Source organism: Giraffa tippelskirchi, chromosome 7 (assembly GCF_054371585.1).
Source record: "Giraffa tippelskirchi isolate mGirTip1 chromosome 7, T2T-mGirTip1v1.2.pri, whole genome shotgun sequence".
NCBI classification, from domain to species: Eukaryota; Metazoa; Chordata; class Mammalia; order Artiodactyla; family Giraffidae; genus Giraffa; species Giraffa tippelskirchi.
Genome location: NC_137281.1, coordinates 84,167,295 through 84,183,407, shown reverse-complemented (window position 1 = coordinate 84,183,407; position 16,113 = coordinate 84,167,295). Strand labels below are relative to the sequence as shown.

Here is a 16,113-nt window from a genome sequence, read left to right as displayed (position 1 = left end):
TACTCAGGAGTAGAATTGGTAGATCATATGGAAGTTCTATTTTTATTTTTTAAGGACTCTCCATCTTGTTTTCCATAGTGGCTGCACCAACTTACATTCCCAGCAGTGGTGCATGAGGATGTTGTCTTTTTGATAATAGCCATTATGACAGCTGTTAGGTAATATCTTGTTGTGGTTTTGATTTGTATGTCCCTGTAGTGATGCTGAGCATTTTTTAATGTGCCTGTTGGCCATCTGTGTGTCTTCTTTGCTTTCTGATACTAGATATTCTACGCTTAATTTATACTTTTGTCATGATATGTATCCATTTCCACAGGAATCCCTGTTTTTTCAAATACTAGGTGGGAAGTGTTTAGAAACCAAGGCCTGGAATTAAAAGTGCTAATCTCTACTGGGCATCATTGCTTTCAATTCCTTTCAATAGAGCTAGGAAATATATTTTTAACATATAAGTTTATATTGATAATTCCAATTCAGATTTAACATTTCAGGGTTTTTGCTTTATTTCTTTTGTTTTTTATATGGAAAATCTGATTCTTGATAACATTACAACATTTACTTATTTGCCTTGTATTACAGTATATAAAAATGATATAAAATATAATACTAAATAGCACTATGAATAATAAAACCACTGAGCATACCTGCCCTTCATTTAACAAACAAAACCATCTAGGTTTCTTTCTCTCTGTGATGTTTCAGGGCCATTGTACAAGGCTGTCTTTTCCCTGTTCTAGGTGATGTTAATAGAATCTTTCATTTATTAATGCCAATTGTGTGCCAAGGTTGTAACTATGTACCTTGTATACATTATCTCTGCTCCGTACCACAAACCATTATTTACACGTGGAGAGACATTCACTTGCTATACTTTTCCTGCTGCTGCTGCTAAGTCACCTCAGTCGTGTCTGACTCTGTGCGACCCCATGGACTGCAGCCTACCAGGCTCCTCCATCCATGGGATTTTCCAGGCAAGAGTACTGGAGTGGGGTGCCATTGCCTTCTCCTAGGCCCTAGGAAATATGCCAGAACAGCATAGCAGAAGACGGGATTAGAGAGGAAGGAAGGTCATGATCTCTGTAATAAATATGTAGGAACCCATGGACCAGCCATACCTAGCATGGAGCCATTCCATCTCCAGTGGATCTTCCCAACCCAAGGATCAAACCCTGGTCTCCCACATTGCAGGCAGATTCTTTACCATCTGAGCCCCCAGGGAAGCCCTGGAGCCTCTGCTAGTGGCATCCAAAATGTATTTATTCTCGTGATGCCTTTTCCAGAGTTGGTATGTTCCTGTATATCCTATATATGTTTTCAGTCTGTCTTTTTGAACTTCTGTCTTTTGAATCTTCCCTCGTGTTTTTAAATTGAATTATCAATTTAGTTGCCTTTTTGAACCTTTTCAGATTCACTATCTTTTTCGAGAGGCAAGTTAAAAGGAACGTCACATAATGATACTGATAATGATTTCATAAATGTTATTTTCTCCTTTGTGTTCCATATTGCTGTCCATTATTTTCCTGGCCTTGGTGACTCAACCACCACATATTAGACTCTCCACAAGGATAGACAATGAGCCCAAGAAATCTTTTCTGTATTGAAAGTCTTAGGAGGAGCTCATTGCTCCACCGTTTTAGTTCGGCTATTTTCCTTTGTAAGGTATCATTTGATTAACCACTCAATTAACATCCAAAGTAGCTTGAGATTTTTTGAGAAAATCAGCCTTGGAGATTTTACGCTGCCCTTGTTCCTCCAAATAGTTTACAAATATAATAAATATTTCACCACTGGTCTGTGCAGCCCAGTTATCTGTTTAAAATGTATCCTTTATTTCTATGCTTTGTTTCCATTTCTAGCAGGTTTGCAGTCATAAGAACTCATCACCACTTCCAATTTATAATGCTTTATTTAAAGCAAAACAATGACGTAAACATAAAACTTTTTCACAGTGAAATCCACTAATGACATATTCACTGGGAACCATACTTTATCTCTAAAAGAATCCTGACAAGTGATTTGCCTATACGAAAACAATTCATCTTACCTTGGTGATGCTTTTTAAATTTCTGCTATGTGCAAGACTCTGGGTAGAATGAGAAAAATCAATATGAATCCTACCGTCCCAGAACTTAGGGCTCAGGGCACTAATAAGATACGCACACAAGTGGCTCTAATACAAGTAGACACAAGTACTTGGAGAAGTTGAAATTGTTTTCTTCCTGGGAGAGTTGCATTTGAGATGGATCTTGATGTGTGGCTAGGATTCAGACCTGAGAGAGAGGGATATTCACGGAGATGGGAGCTGCATGCACAAGGCATAGAATCCAGAAACCTTGTGTTACTTACAGGGAACTATAAGTCTTTTATTTGCTTCAAAGGATCTGCATGAAAGTAGACAGAAGTAAATTTGGAAGCTGGCTACAGCCAGATTCTAAGTGAATTGAATAAAGAGCTAAGGATTTGTGCTTTTATTTAATAAGAAATAGAAAAATTATTAGTATTAATGCAGAGCAGTGGTATTTTATAGCTGTTCTTGAAAACATATAATAAAACACAAAATAGAAGAGACTGTTGTCCAAAATACAACAGGAAGTGGAAGGAGGTGGGGAGAACCCTAGAAAGGCTGTTGTAGGGAAGTATGCAGAGGATGCAACAGTGAAAAGGGCTGCTGATATATGGGAGGTAATTTAAATTCTTCCTTTAGAACAGTTGCCCAGTCTCTCTGCTTGTCAGTGAAAGATAGCAAGAAACATGCCCTTTACTTCCCAGGGAAAAAGAAACCGGATAATTTTCTAAAGGAATTGAATGAACTACGTGGTGATCTAGGGCTGCTAAGGTAGAGCTGGCACCTGTTATAAGGCTCCTACTTAATGATTCTCTTCCTGCTCACTCTGAAGCAAAGTCTTCCATTTGGCATGCCCCACCCACATATGTAGAGCCACCTAAGGAAGAAAAGCAGTAGGAGTATACAGCGAGAGGAGCCTGCACACCTTAGCCCTTCATTCTTCAAAATGAATAGGTATGGAACCATAGTTCCATACTCCTTATATATGGACTTCTTTCCAAGGTGTACAGTATGGAAAGGGAGAAAAAAGAGTCATTTTACAGTGGAGTCACCTGACAAATACTACCTCAGTCCGGTGATCAGGGTCAGCATCCACAAGAATCAGTCATGTTGATAGTATGTACCATATGACGTGATGAGAATGGAAATTTACATCTGTGACCCTCTTCCCAAAAATTCATGTCCCCGGTCTAAGCATGAGAAAAATATCAGACAAATCTGAATTGAGGGACATTCTACAATATACCTGACCAGTACTCCTCAGCAGTGTCAAGGATATCAAAACAGGAAAGTCTGAGAAAGTGTCATAGACAAGAGAAAAGAGACACAGTGATTAAATGTAACATGGAATGGAATCTTGAAACAAAAAAAGGTATCAAGTAAAAACTAAGGAAATTTGAATAAAGTATGGACTCTAATAATAATGTATCAGTACTAGTTCATTAGCTGTACCATACTAATGCAAGATAATAATAGAATTCTGGTGTTGGATATATGGGAATTCTATGCTATTTTCACAAATTTTCTAAATTCTAATCTAATACTATTATAAAACAAGTTAATTAAAAAAAATTTTTTAAAGAAAAAGATGACTTGTTTAACTGTCATGTGAAGGAAGCCCATGACATGAAAATTAAATGGGAAAACTGACCCCAGAGGATATACAGGCAGCACTGTGGAAAACAAAGGAGACTGTTAAAAATTACATATACTCCAGTTAGTACCCTGAGAGAATTTAAGATATTGTATCCACGAAACAGCAACAGGACTATGTGTAAAATAGACAGTGAATGGGAAGCTGCTGTATAGCGTAGACAGCTCAGCTCAGTGCTCTGAGATGACCTGGAGGGGTGAGTTGGGGAGAGGGTGGGAGGGAAACCCCAGAGGGAGGGAATATATGTTTACATATGGCTGATTCACCTTGTTGTACAGCGGAAACCAGTATAGCATTGTAAAGCAATTATACTCCAATTTAAAAAAGAGAAATAAAATAAGACATACATGTGAAAACAGGATGCTCTTAAAAAGGAACAGTCTGAAGAAATAAAAAAAATTTAAAGACTAAATAATTACTGAAATTTTAAAATTCACTGGAAAAGGTTAGAAGATAATGTCAAGGAAATCTCTTCGCATGCCTTTGATTTACATTCAAAGACAAAATATGAGCGAAAATAATAGATGTAGTCAGCCAACTAACAGTATTTTAAGAAAAGAAGTGTAATCTTAGCAGATGCCTTCTCCCTGTGGTGACCAGTGTTTATATAGTCATAATATTAATAATAACTTACAACTGATTGACTTTTAAGTGTTTACTAACTATAGACAAAGCATGAAATAGTAGTTCTGGAAGAGACAGTAAATATTAAGAAGCATGACATTAGGAAATAAAGGCACATCTGATAAAATTTTGGAAGTTGGAAATGTAAGAAGAGATGAAGGAAAAGGAGGGATAATAATATGCATATCATATGTTATGAGGAATTGAGAAATATTTTTTAATGTTGGTGGAATAAGAAACAGAATTTTAAGTATATTATTTAAAAACACAGGGAAGGCTAATAGAAAAAAACAAAAATAGCATAAAATTTAAAAGTTGGAAGAGGAGGCTTTGACCCCCCAAAGCCTTATTTTGTATAATAGGACATGAACAGAGAACTTTGGAAGTTGCCAAGTGATATGTAGAGCTGTAAACTTATAGAACTATAAGGAGCTCTTACAGAAATTAAATGGTTGAACAGAGGTTGCATCTAGGAAAGGGGGGAGTGGGAGATTGTTGTTTTCTCTCCAGGTTCTCTACTATTTTTCCTATATATATGTGTATTACTTTAATTTTAAGAATTATTTTTATAAGCTATTAATAGGGCCCAAGGGAAAAGTAATGAGAACAGTTGGAATGAAAAAGAGAGAACAGATGGGAGACACTGCAGAATAAAATCAACACTTGATAACGACTCAATTTGGGGGCAGAAGAGAAAGCTGAAAAATGCATCTTAGGTTTTGAGTCTAAGCACACAGAAGAGAGCATAGGGAAAGTGGTGGGACAGTTTGGGAGGGAAGATAACATGGTTATTACAGGATCGTTGCACAATGATTAAAAAGTTGCCAATGTTCCTGTATAAAGACTATGAACTACTTTAATGTTTGTGAAGGATACATGGTCTTTTGTGTTCAAAGGCTGTCACAAGAACCAGGAAACAGTGCAGCAGGCTCCCATATTTACACTAGGCTTTCCTGCGCTTCCATGATTCCCCTTGGGAGATGCACAGTTGCTCCTGACAGCACCCATGCAGAGGAAAGGGTCCTCTGAGTACAAGCAGCTCACCTCTGCACTCATACAGGGGTTTTTCTATCACCTCCCAGTACTGCCCACCTGCTCTGGCATTTCTGGTTACTTGCTCACCAGGTGCAAATAACCTGGGAGTCACCTCCCAACACATTATGGATTATGTACTGAGAGACTGTATGAAAATAAGATGAGCTGTCCATGTAGAATGTCTCCTGGTGAGCAGGCGTAGGCTCAGTCCTACCTGAGGCTGAGTTCTGCAGAAGGTGACAGTTTGATTCTGGGTATATTGATGTTGAAGCAATATCGGCCTAGCCACATGGAAACATCCAGCTGGCAGTTGGGAATTGAGGAGTGGACTTCAGTGAGAGCAGGATGAAGGAGTGGGAGGAGAGGCAGACTTGAATCAGATGACCCAACCAGCAGCTGAAGTGTGGAGATTGCCAGGGGATGAAGAACCAAGGAAAGATCCTTGGGGAATACCTGCATTTAGAAATGGGAGGAGAAAGATAAACCTGAAAGGGCAGTCAAATGGGGAGAAAAACTAGAAAAGAACAACTCATATAAGTCCAGAGGGAGACTGTCAAGAAGAAGGTGACCAACTGTGTCCCATCCTATAGCCAGGGGCAGGAGACTAAGACGGAGAAAAGGCACCCAGATAGAGCAAATGAATTTTTTGGTGGACTTCCAGATATGCAGATAAGCTTGAGGAAGCCCTGAGCAATCTGATTGGATGAATTTTATTTTCTCAATCAAGTTGGAGGTAGAATCATCTGCAGAGAATAAAGTCTTCCCATGGGAATAATGACCTTGGGAAGAATGGGAAGATCTAGGCACTGAAGAAACGGAGAAGTTGCATCATCTTCCTTCCGTTATGTTTTATTTGCTGTGTTTTATTTTATTAGTAATAGCATCAACTGCTGTGGTTTGGGAGTAGGAATTCTTGGTCTGCGGGTCCTTTTGATGGTCTGGTCACCTCTGATATTAGCCATTTGTCATAACTTTGGTCATTTTGCTCATACCCCTGAGTCCACCCACAACTCTTTGCTGGTCATTATTGCACACATCACCACATTCCCTGCTACTTATTGTCTCCCTTGTCAGCTGGGCCCAGAATTTCCTATGCATTTGTAGTTAGTTTGCCTGGTATATTCAACCTCTATTTTAACTGTTGTCTAGGGCATAAACTTTCTCTAAAATGAAAATTTATCTTTCCATCTTGCATTACCTTTTTCATTTCATTGTCCCAGAGATACTTTTTCTGTGGCATGTTTTGAAAACCTCTTTTCTCAATGTAGTTTACTATCCTAGTATATGGCTGTAAGTAGGAGAAAACCAACTAACAAGTGAATTAAACAGATAGAATTTTATATTTCTCTTATAATAATAATTCTGCAAGTAGGTAGTTATATGAGTTGGTTCAGTAACTTGGTAATGTCAGAAAACCAATAATGAAAATAAACCAGACCAAGCTGATTCTCTTGGCCTTTTCCTTATGGTAGTAAAATTGCTGCTGTTGCTCCAACCATTACATCCACACTCAAAACAGATAAAAGGGGAAGGAACAAGGCCAAGAGATGTTCACTGGTATGTTATTGGCCATAACGTGACAAATGGCTGCCGTGTGTAAGAGAGACGGGAAAGTGAGCATTTAGTTTTTATAGCCTCCATAGTAAAGGAGGGTAAGTGAGAAAGAGTTTGCTATTAAATGTCAGGTGAGTCAGACTGGTGTCTGCCACAGGTACCCTTTAGGACTTCTAAAATATTCAGCTTATCTGTTTAAGTTGCACTTGCCCTATTGTCTCTAATGGGCTGCCTTAATGTATGCTCCTAGTTTATTATCACATTTTTAATAAGCCTTTCTAAAAAACATACTCTTAAAGTTAGTCTCTCTGTTTTTCCTTCTTTACACATGTACACATTTGTCTTGTGACATCAGTAAGGTATTTTAAAAAGCCACTTCCAAACTATCTACAGGCAAATAAACAAAACACTTCATTTTTAAAATCAACCAATGTCTGTATTTTATGCTAAATATAATTTCTGAATTTGAAAAATTGAGAGATTTATTTAGTTTTTTCCTCTCTTGCCAGAATATTTGATTTTTGTTCTCATTTTGACTCTTACACAATTGCTTTTTTTTTTTTTAAGGTTGTGAGCCAGTGAAAATTTTACTGAAGTTGAAGGACTTATGTGTATGAGTCTTTTTTGACTATCAACTGTCACATTCATAGATTCTTTTACTTTACGAGCCCCATTTTTAATTGGTTGATTATTTATTTGAACTCTCTAAGCCCTTTTGGAGACGGAAATGGCAACTCACTCCAGTATTCTTGCCTGGAAAATCCCATGGACAGAGGAACCTTGCAGGCTACAGTCCACGGGGTCACAAAGAGTCGGACACAACCGAGCGACTGAGCATGCGTGCACCTACCAAGCCCGCTGGGGAGTCTGGCAAGTTCTCCTAACACACTGCGAGTGCCTTGAGTGCTTTAGAAAGACTGGGATGATTTAGGGGGATTAGGTATGTGCCTCCGTCCCAAGAGATGCTCTCTCTGCTCAGAACATGTTGACGGAAGTCCTGGGTCTGATGGTTAATGTTACTAGACATCAAACTGCCACAAAGATAAGCAGTTCTTTTTCTTTTCTCTGGAAGTAATTTTTAATCAATCCTTTGTATTGAATTATAAATACAGTGTTTATAATTTGGTAATTAAATATACAAAAGAGAACTCACTTTTGATAACTTCTAATAATGGCGTCAACTATGATGTGGATAACCAGAAATTCCTTAAAATATTACGAAGATTTTGTAGTCTCTTCGTGAAATATTGGCCTTCTTAAGAAAGCTTTGCCCCAGTACTTCTTTGCCTAGTCCTCCTGTCCTAATATTCTTGGAGAGAGGGAGAGGAAGTGTGTCCAGGTAGAGCTGCTGGGGAAAGGGATTCATTTAGAGGGGCCCCAGTGAATGAGATTGTTTCCAGATTCTATGCAGTGTCCCAGTAAAATATGGAAAGTATCATCTGAGCTGACTTTGGAGACAGAAAATTTGAATTTTAATCCTTTATCTGGCACTTATGACTGAATAAATGAATGTATCACTTACTGAGCTGTCAGGGTATTCATAGATATTTCCATAAATTAATTAATCTTCATACAACGCTATCAAGAAAGTGATCATCGTGAATCCCGATTTACAGCTCATAGTACTGAGGTGTGGCGGTGGAGTTCCTTGCCGAAGTTGACTCAGCTAATAAATGTTGGTGTCAGGATTCAAACTCAGGCAGCCTAACTCTAGAACCCCAGGACTCTTAGTCACTCTGCTAAACAGTCTTGTAGAAATAGGGATTTGTGGGGTGGCGTGGGGAGAGAAGAATAAGCAATGTATATGAAAAGCATGCTGTCAGCAGCAGAACAACATAAATGTTAATAGACGGTTAAACAAAAACTTGATTTCTTAGCTAGTTAGGGGCAAACTCTATCCCTTTGTGGCCATGGGATTCTCACCTCTGAGGAGTCCAGTTCAGATATGAGCCATTACAGTTTCCTGCAGCCACTCTAACAAAGAGCCACAAACTGCGTGGCTTAGAACAGCAGAAATGTATTGCTTCAGAGTTCTGGAGGCTGGCAGTCCAAGATCAAGATGTCAGCAGGGGCTCGCTACCTCTTGAGGTGCTGGGAAGGGTCTGTGCAGGCCTGTCCCCTAACTTCTGATGGTTTGCTGGCAATCTTAGACACTCCCCGACCTTGGCCTTCATTCATCCTCACACGGTATTCTCCCTACTCTGTGAGTGGATTAGGGCCCACCCCCCAACTCTAGTATGATCTCATCCTTTAACTGATTACATTTGCAAGATGTTTTTCCCAAATATCATCACACTCTGACATATCGGGGGGTTGAGACTTCAACATATGAAACTTGGGGAGATAAGAGTTCAACCCCTAACACGTCATGTCCCTTCTGGTCTCAGTGGCATCACGACAAGCGGGGGCGAGAATGAGCGGGATGACCTGGAGCAGGAGTGGCAGCCCCCGGACGAGGAGTTAATCAAGAAGCTGGTGGACCAGATTGAATTCTACTTTTCTGATGAAAACCTGGAGAAGGACGCCTTCCTGCTAAAGCACGTGAGGAGGAACAAGCTGGGATATGTGAGTGTCAAGCTACTCACATCCTTCAAAAAGGTGAGGCTTCCTTCTCAGAAGCTGCTCTGAGGATTTCAGGGGTGCTGTGGGTTGTGGTTCTAAATATTTTTTACCCCCTTGAAACCTGATAACTAACAACTTTTTATTTCCTCTGAGCCCTGAAAAACAGGGAAAAAATAATCAAGAGAAGGGATTTAGGATCATTATTAAGAATGTCCTCCCAGAAACTACCGTGATGATCCAGTGGTTAAGAATCTGCCTTTCATTACAGGGGACACAGGTTCAATTCCTGGTTGGGGAACTAAGATCCCACATGCCACTGGGCAACTAAGCCTGTGCTCTGCAACTAAGACCCTACACAACCAAATAAATAAATAGAAAAGAATGTCCTCCTACACTATTGAAAGGGTCCTGGGTATTGAGATAAATCTCAGCTGGTAGCAGTTATGACATGACATTACTTGTTCTTAGCAAAGTTCAAGAACTCTTGCTGGGCAAGTGGGTGGCCAGGAGGATGCTTTGTCAGGACAGGGGGACTCAGAGGCCTTGAGAGACACCTACCAGGCCTTGACGTTGTTCAGTTGCTAAGTTTGTCCAATTCTTTGCAACCCTGTGGACTGCAGCATGCCAGGCTTCCTTGTCCTTCACTGTCTCCTGGAGTTTGCACAACTTCATATCCATTGAGTTGGTGATGCTATCTAACCATCTCATCCTCTGCCGCCCTCTTCTCCTTTTGCCTTCAATCTTTCCCAGCATCAGAGTCTTTTCCAATGAGTTGCTTCTTCGCATCAGGTGGCCAAAGTATTGGAACTTCAGCTACCAGGCCTAGAAATATACGAAATCTAAGCTTTTCATTTGTGGAACTGAGTAAATAAGAGGTGGAGGGAGCTCTGGGAGATGGGCCTTCTCCAAGACTCCAGCCACCTTTGCTGTGTGATGCCAACATCCTCATCTATTTCTCTGCTGTGTAGATGCAGCAACTGGCTTGTGCATTTCCTACTTGTTGATGAGTTGACAGGCCAGTTGGAGTAAGAACTCGGTGTCTCCCTTGGGGGAAGTGTATTTACTAAAATGAAAAAGCCCATACGGCCTGTTGCATAACGGGATGTGTAACGAGTGGGTCCCAGCCCATGTTGCCGGTGTACTTGGTTAGAGAGCTCTGGAGGAGGGCTTTCCTCCCAGAGTTCTTCTCTGCCTTGCCTGTTAGAATTCTCTACCCTCTTCTCTTGATCTCTTTCCTTTATTCATTCACCAAACATATTCATTCTATATGCTGAGTGCTATGTTAGGCATAGGATATACAAAATGAATCTGGCATTCTCCGTGCCCTGGCAAAGTCCAATCAGAGAGAGAGACCAGTGAAGGATCACAATATGACCATCAATAGGTCACATCAAGAGATCACCATCAGTGTAATCACAATAGACCATCAACCTGGAACAGAAAGAACAAAGTACTATTTGGAGCTAATTGATCAGAACAGCTAACCCTGCTTGGAAGATTGAGAAGTCTTCCCAGAATTGGTGACATTGAAATAGGATCTTGGAGGATGAGGAGGAGTTTTCAAGGTATAGGAGAAGGGAAGGGGCATTTCAGGCTATGAAGAAAAGCCTACTCTGCCTCCTCACAGTACTTCTGCCTCCAGATGTGAAGGAAGTTACCCCACACCAAGCAATTCTGCAACACCAGCTGGATCTCCTGTGGTCTGACTCAGTTCTGGCACCATCTACCTCGAGATAGCATCAGGTCCCACAGGTTAAGGATTCTGTACCCATCTTCAGGTGCCAATCACAAGTAGTACATCTCCAGAATCCACAACTTCTGTCCAACCCGGCTACAAATCAGAGATTCTGATGACCCTTTGGCTTTGATTATTTGCTGCAACAGCGCACAGAACTTAGGAAAAAGCTTAATTACATTTACCAGTCTATTAAAGAATAAGGTAAAGGATACAGATGAACCTCCGGATGCAGAGACACATAGGGCAGAGTCTGGGAGGGCCCTGAGTGTAGGAGTTTCTGTCCCCATGGAATAGGGCTATGACACCCTCCTGGTAGGTTGGATATGTTCACCAGCCTAGAATCTCTCCAACCCTGTGCTTTTGGAATTTTTATTGGGCCTTCATCAAGTAGTCATGATCAATTATAACTGCAGTTCCTGCCGCTCTCCCCTTTCTGGAGAATGGCAGGCAGGGCTAACAGTTGCAAGCTTCAAATCATGACTGGTCTTTCTGGTGACCAGCCCCACCCCATCCAAGAGCCCACCCAGAGTCACCTTATTAGAACAAAAGATGCTCCTGTGCTCTTGTTGTTGTTTTTGTTGTTGTTTTTGTTGTTGTTTAGTCACTGAGTCACTTCCGACCCTTTTGGGACCCAATGGACTGTAGCCAGGCTCCTCTATCCTTGGGGTTTCCCAGGCAAGAACACTGGAGTGGGTTGCCATTTCCTTTTCCAGGGGATCTTCCTGACCCAGGGATCGAACCCGAGTCTCCTGCACTGCAGGTGGACTCTTTACCACTGCACTCTCTGGGAAGCTCCTTCTTGTACTCTTATCACTCAGAAATTTACAAAGGTCTTAGGAACTCAGTGCTAGTACCAGGGATGAACGCCAAATAAATATATTTCTTAGTATAAATCACAGTGTCACACATGTCCAGAGAACAGTGAGCAAGCCCTCACATGGAAAGTGTTTGTGGGGGACCCCAAAATGGAGCAACCAGTGGAATCATCCTGTACCTTCCTTTTTTTCCTCCACAGGGACTCTTAAAGTGAGCCTAATTTTGTTTCATGCTTCCCACGTAGCTCAGTTGGTAAAGAATCTGCTTGCAGTGCAGAAGAACTGCGTTCAGTTCCTGGGTTGGGAAGAACCCCTGGAGAAGGACATGGCTACCCACTCTAGTATTCTTGCCAGGAGAATCCCAAGGACAGAGGACCCTGGCAGGCTACAGTCCGTGGGGTCGCAAGAGTCAGACACAACTGAGTGATGCACTTGACTTGTATTTTGTTTCACTTTTAAGCTGCCACTTAACTGGATCTGTTTAGGAGAGTTCTCTGTTGAAAACTGGCTTCAGAATAGACACAAACTCCCCAACACCTCCAAAATGACAGCAAAGACCTTTTTCATTCTAAAAGATTTCTTGCTAATCATAATAGGAAGCATATATGACAAAGGTAGGGGCTTCCCAGGTGATACTACTGGTAAAGAACCCACCTGCCAACGTGGGAGATGTAAGAAATGCAGATTCAATCCCTGGGTTGGAAACATCCCCTGGAGGAGGGCATGGCAACTCCAGTATTCTTGCTTGGAAAATCGCATGGACAGAGGAGCCTGGTAGGCTATGGTCCATAGGGTCGCAAAGAGTCAGACATGACTGAAGCAACTTAATATGCACATGCATTACAAAGGTAGCTAACAGGGCAATCACCGAGTTTCAGAAAGTCTTACAAAGCTCTAGTAATTGCACAAAGATGGCAGCTGCCTGGTTCCTCTTCTCAGGTTGTACCTGGACACTCCTTCTCCAGGCTCACAGACCCAGGCCTGGGATGCTTGGTCCTAACTGAGGTTTTCTAGTGGCCCTGACTACTGGCTTTGAGCAGCAGGTGTTGGGTCCTGCTTCTCTCTGGATTGGCCAGGGTCTTCCAGCAGCTTCTCCAGCCCTCTAAGTCCAGGTTGCCTTGGCCTCCCCCAACACTCCTTGCCCAATCTTCCCCTCCTCTCCTGCGTGCTCCCTCCCTGACCAGCAATGGAAAAGGCTCTCCTGTGTTCCACCCCCACAGAGCCACTGTGTGGGTGTCCCATGACCCAGAACTGTTCCTCGGTCATCTTCACGTTTTCTGGGTCCCTCATTGACTCTGTCCACCTGAAGTCCAACCCTTTGCCTGGATCTGCTTCTCTCTGCCCTTGGCTCGTGCCACAGTGATCAGCCCTGAGTCTGTGTGTAGGTGACTCGTGATTCCCGAACCCCAAGCCCCAGTCTGGGCCGTTTCACCCAGAGACCACAGAACCGTGGAGAGTGCCCTTTCCACAGGAGCTTGGCAATACCAGTTCCCACACCTGCCCTGTTTGGGAGCCCTCCCTTCTTCATTCTGGGAAGTTTCTGTTTGAGTCAGGGTGCCTCTGCCCACTGTCTTGCACTGGCTTAGGTTACCAGCCCCACCCACCTCCACTGGTTCTTTGGGATGACTCATTCTTCATGGCATTCCCTTTACCGGAAGTGGGCCTCTCGAAAATTACTGTTTTACAGTATAAATATAGCTTCCCTGGGCTGTAGCACTGATACACACAATTTCCACTAAAAGAAGAGGAGTGAGGGACTGTTTTATCATTCTCCTTGACACCCAAGTAGTATTTAATTCCCAGTCTAAACAGACCACATCATTTTCAGGAGATATTTATTGAAAGATCTTTTGGCAATTTCTGTGTATTAAATGCAGACATATCACTTCAGAGAAGGATTCGAATGTTAAAATCTCCAGATCCTGTCAAAATGGTAGCATGTACTATCTGAAATATGGATACCACATAATATTTATTGAGTACTCTGTGAGCTGGACACTACCCTAAGTTTTATATAAATGTGTATCTGGGTGTAAATATGTATATATTTCTCTATTCACTTAATTCTTATGACAGTTCTATGAGGTAGGCAATATTAATATCTCCATTTTACAAATGAGAAAGTTGAGGTACTGAGAGATTGAGTAAGTCTTCAGGTCTTATTCAGTCAGAGGTGGACCTTGGAATTTTGTATCCAATAGACTTGTTTCGGATTTAACCTCTCAGCTTGCACAGAACAGAATATTTCCATCACCTCAGAAAGATCTGGTGGACATCACTGCTCTAAACCATACTGCCTTGTTCATAATTAATAGAAAGTGTGTTCGTTCACTCACTAGGTTTTTGAGTGCCAGCACACACCAGGTATGATTCCAGATACTGGTGTTACCAGGGTAAGGAAAGGAGGGAGGGAGATTATAGAGGATGCCAGGAGGACAAGGACAATAGGTACCATTTCCGATTTGCTCTGTGTTCTTCAGGTGAAACACCTTACCCGGGACTGGAGAACCACCGCTCACGCCTTAAAGTACTCAGTGGCCCTTGAGTTGAACGAGGACCACCGGAAGGTGAGGAGGACCACCCCTGTCCCACTCTTTCCCAATGAGAACCTCCCCAGCAAGATGCTCCTGGTCTATGACCTCTACCTGTCCCCCAAGCTGTGGGCCCTGGCCACCCCCCAGAAGAATGGAAGGGTTCAGGAGAAGGTGATGGAACACCTGCTCAAGCTCTTCGGGACCTTCGGAGTCATCTCGTCAGTGCGAATCCTCAAACCAGGGAGAGAGCTGCCCCCTGATATCCGCAGGATCAGCAACCGGTACAGCCAAGTGGGGACCCAGGAGTGTGCCATTGTGGAGTTTGAGGAGGTGGAAGCAGCCATCAAAGCCCACGAGTTCATGATCACAGAGTCTCAGGGCAGGGAAAGCATGAAAGCTGTCCTGATTGGCATGAAACCACCCAAAAAGAAACCATCCAAAGAGAAGAACCAGGACGAAGAACCCACCTCAAGCATCCACCTGAACAAGTCCCTCAACAGGAGAGTTGAGGAGCTGCAGTACATGGGGGACGAGTCTTCCGCCAACAGCTCCTCCGACCCTGAGAGCAATCCAACATCCCCGATGGCTGGCCGGCGACATGCGGTTGCCAACAAGCTCAGCCCTTCCAGCCATCAGAATCTCTTTCTGAGCCCCAATGCCTCCCCATGCTCAAGTCCTTGGAGCAGCCCCTTGGCTCAGCGCAAAGGGGTCTCCAGAAAATCCCCACTGGCCGAAGAAGGGAGGCCGATCACAAGCGCCAGTCCTGAGATCGTCCGCAAGTCCACGGACTATTCCTCGGACAGCAGCGTCACTCCCTCTGGCAGCCCCTGGGTTCGGAGGCGCCGTCAAGCCGAGATGGGGCCGCAGGAGAAGAGCCCCCGAGCGAGTCCTCTGCTCTCTCGGAAGATGCAGACTGCAGACGGGCTACCTGTGGGGGTACTGAGGTTGCCCAGAGGCCCTGACAACACCAGAGGGTTCCATGGTGGACACGAGAGGAGCAGGGCCTGTGTATAAATACCTTCTAATTTTAATACCAGCTCCACTGAACATCTCCTTTGTTTTCAAGGTTCTGACAAATACCTGGCATGACATTGAATGAAATTCATGTCCCCTTGGAAAGATTTTGTATACCTGTAGACCTCTTAATTTATATATTTGTAATATATATGAATTGCCTGGTATGCTCTGGTTTTAAGACCATCTTCTAGTTCAGAACACCCATTCCTCCCAGCATGACCATTATTTTGATAATGCCCAACTTGTGTGAATGGCTCTGGAGGGCTCTGGGACAGAGGCTGCCCAGAGAAGGCCTGGCAGTGGGTCTCTTCTTCGGGGCAGGATTCTTCTCTCCAGTGACTGAGCTGTCCTCAGTTGTCCATGCAAGGGCTTCCTGAATGCCCAAAGAAGTTCTGTTGTACAACAGCAACTAATTAAGCCAGTAGCATGGTGTTTTATATGGCCAAATGTATGTTTCCTGTCAAGTGAATAAATAATAAAACACCTAACTGGGAGTGCTGGCTCTGAACCCATAG

At 42.7% G+C, this 16,113-nt stretch overlaps 1 protein-coding gene across 3 annotated transcripts in view; it reads left to right on the top strand.

Moving 5' to 3' along the window:
* The window catches only part of LARP6 (La ribonucleoprotein 6, translational regulator), a 62,489-nt gene extending 46,403 nt beyond the window's left edge, over window positions 1–16,086 (top strand). For all 3 annotated transcript variants that reach the window (XM_081506342.1, XM_081506341.1, XM_081506340.1), the window contains 2 exons: window positions 9,320–9,530; window positions 14,528–16,086. In XM_081506342.1, coding sequence (XP_081362468.1) covers window positions 14,669–15,595 — 927 coding nt within the window. In that variant the 5' untranslated portion in view covers window positions 9,320–9,530; window positions 14,528–14,668 and the 3' untranslated portion in view covers window positions 15,596–16,086. The remainder of the gene's footprint in view (window positions 1–9,319; window positions 9,531–14,527) is intronic.
* The last annotated feature ends 27 nt before the right edge of the window (window positions 16,087–16,113 follow it).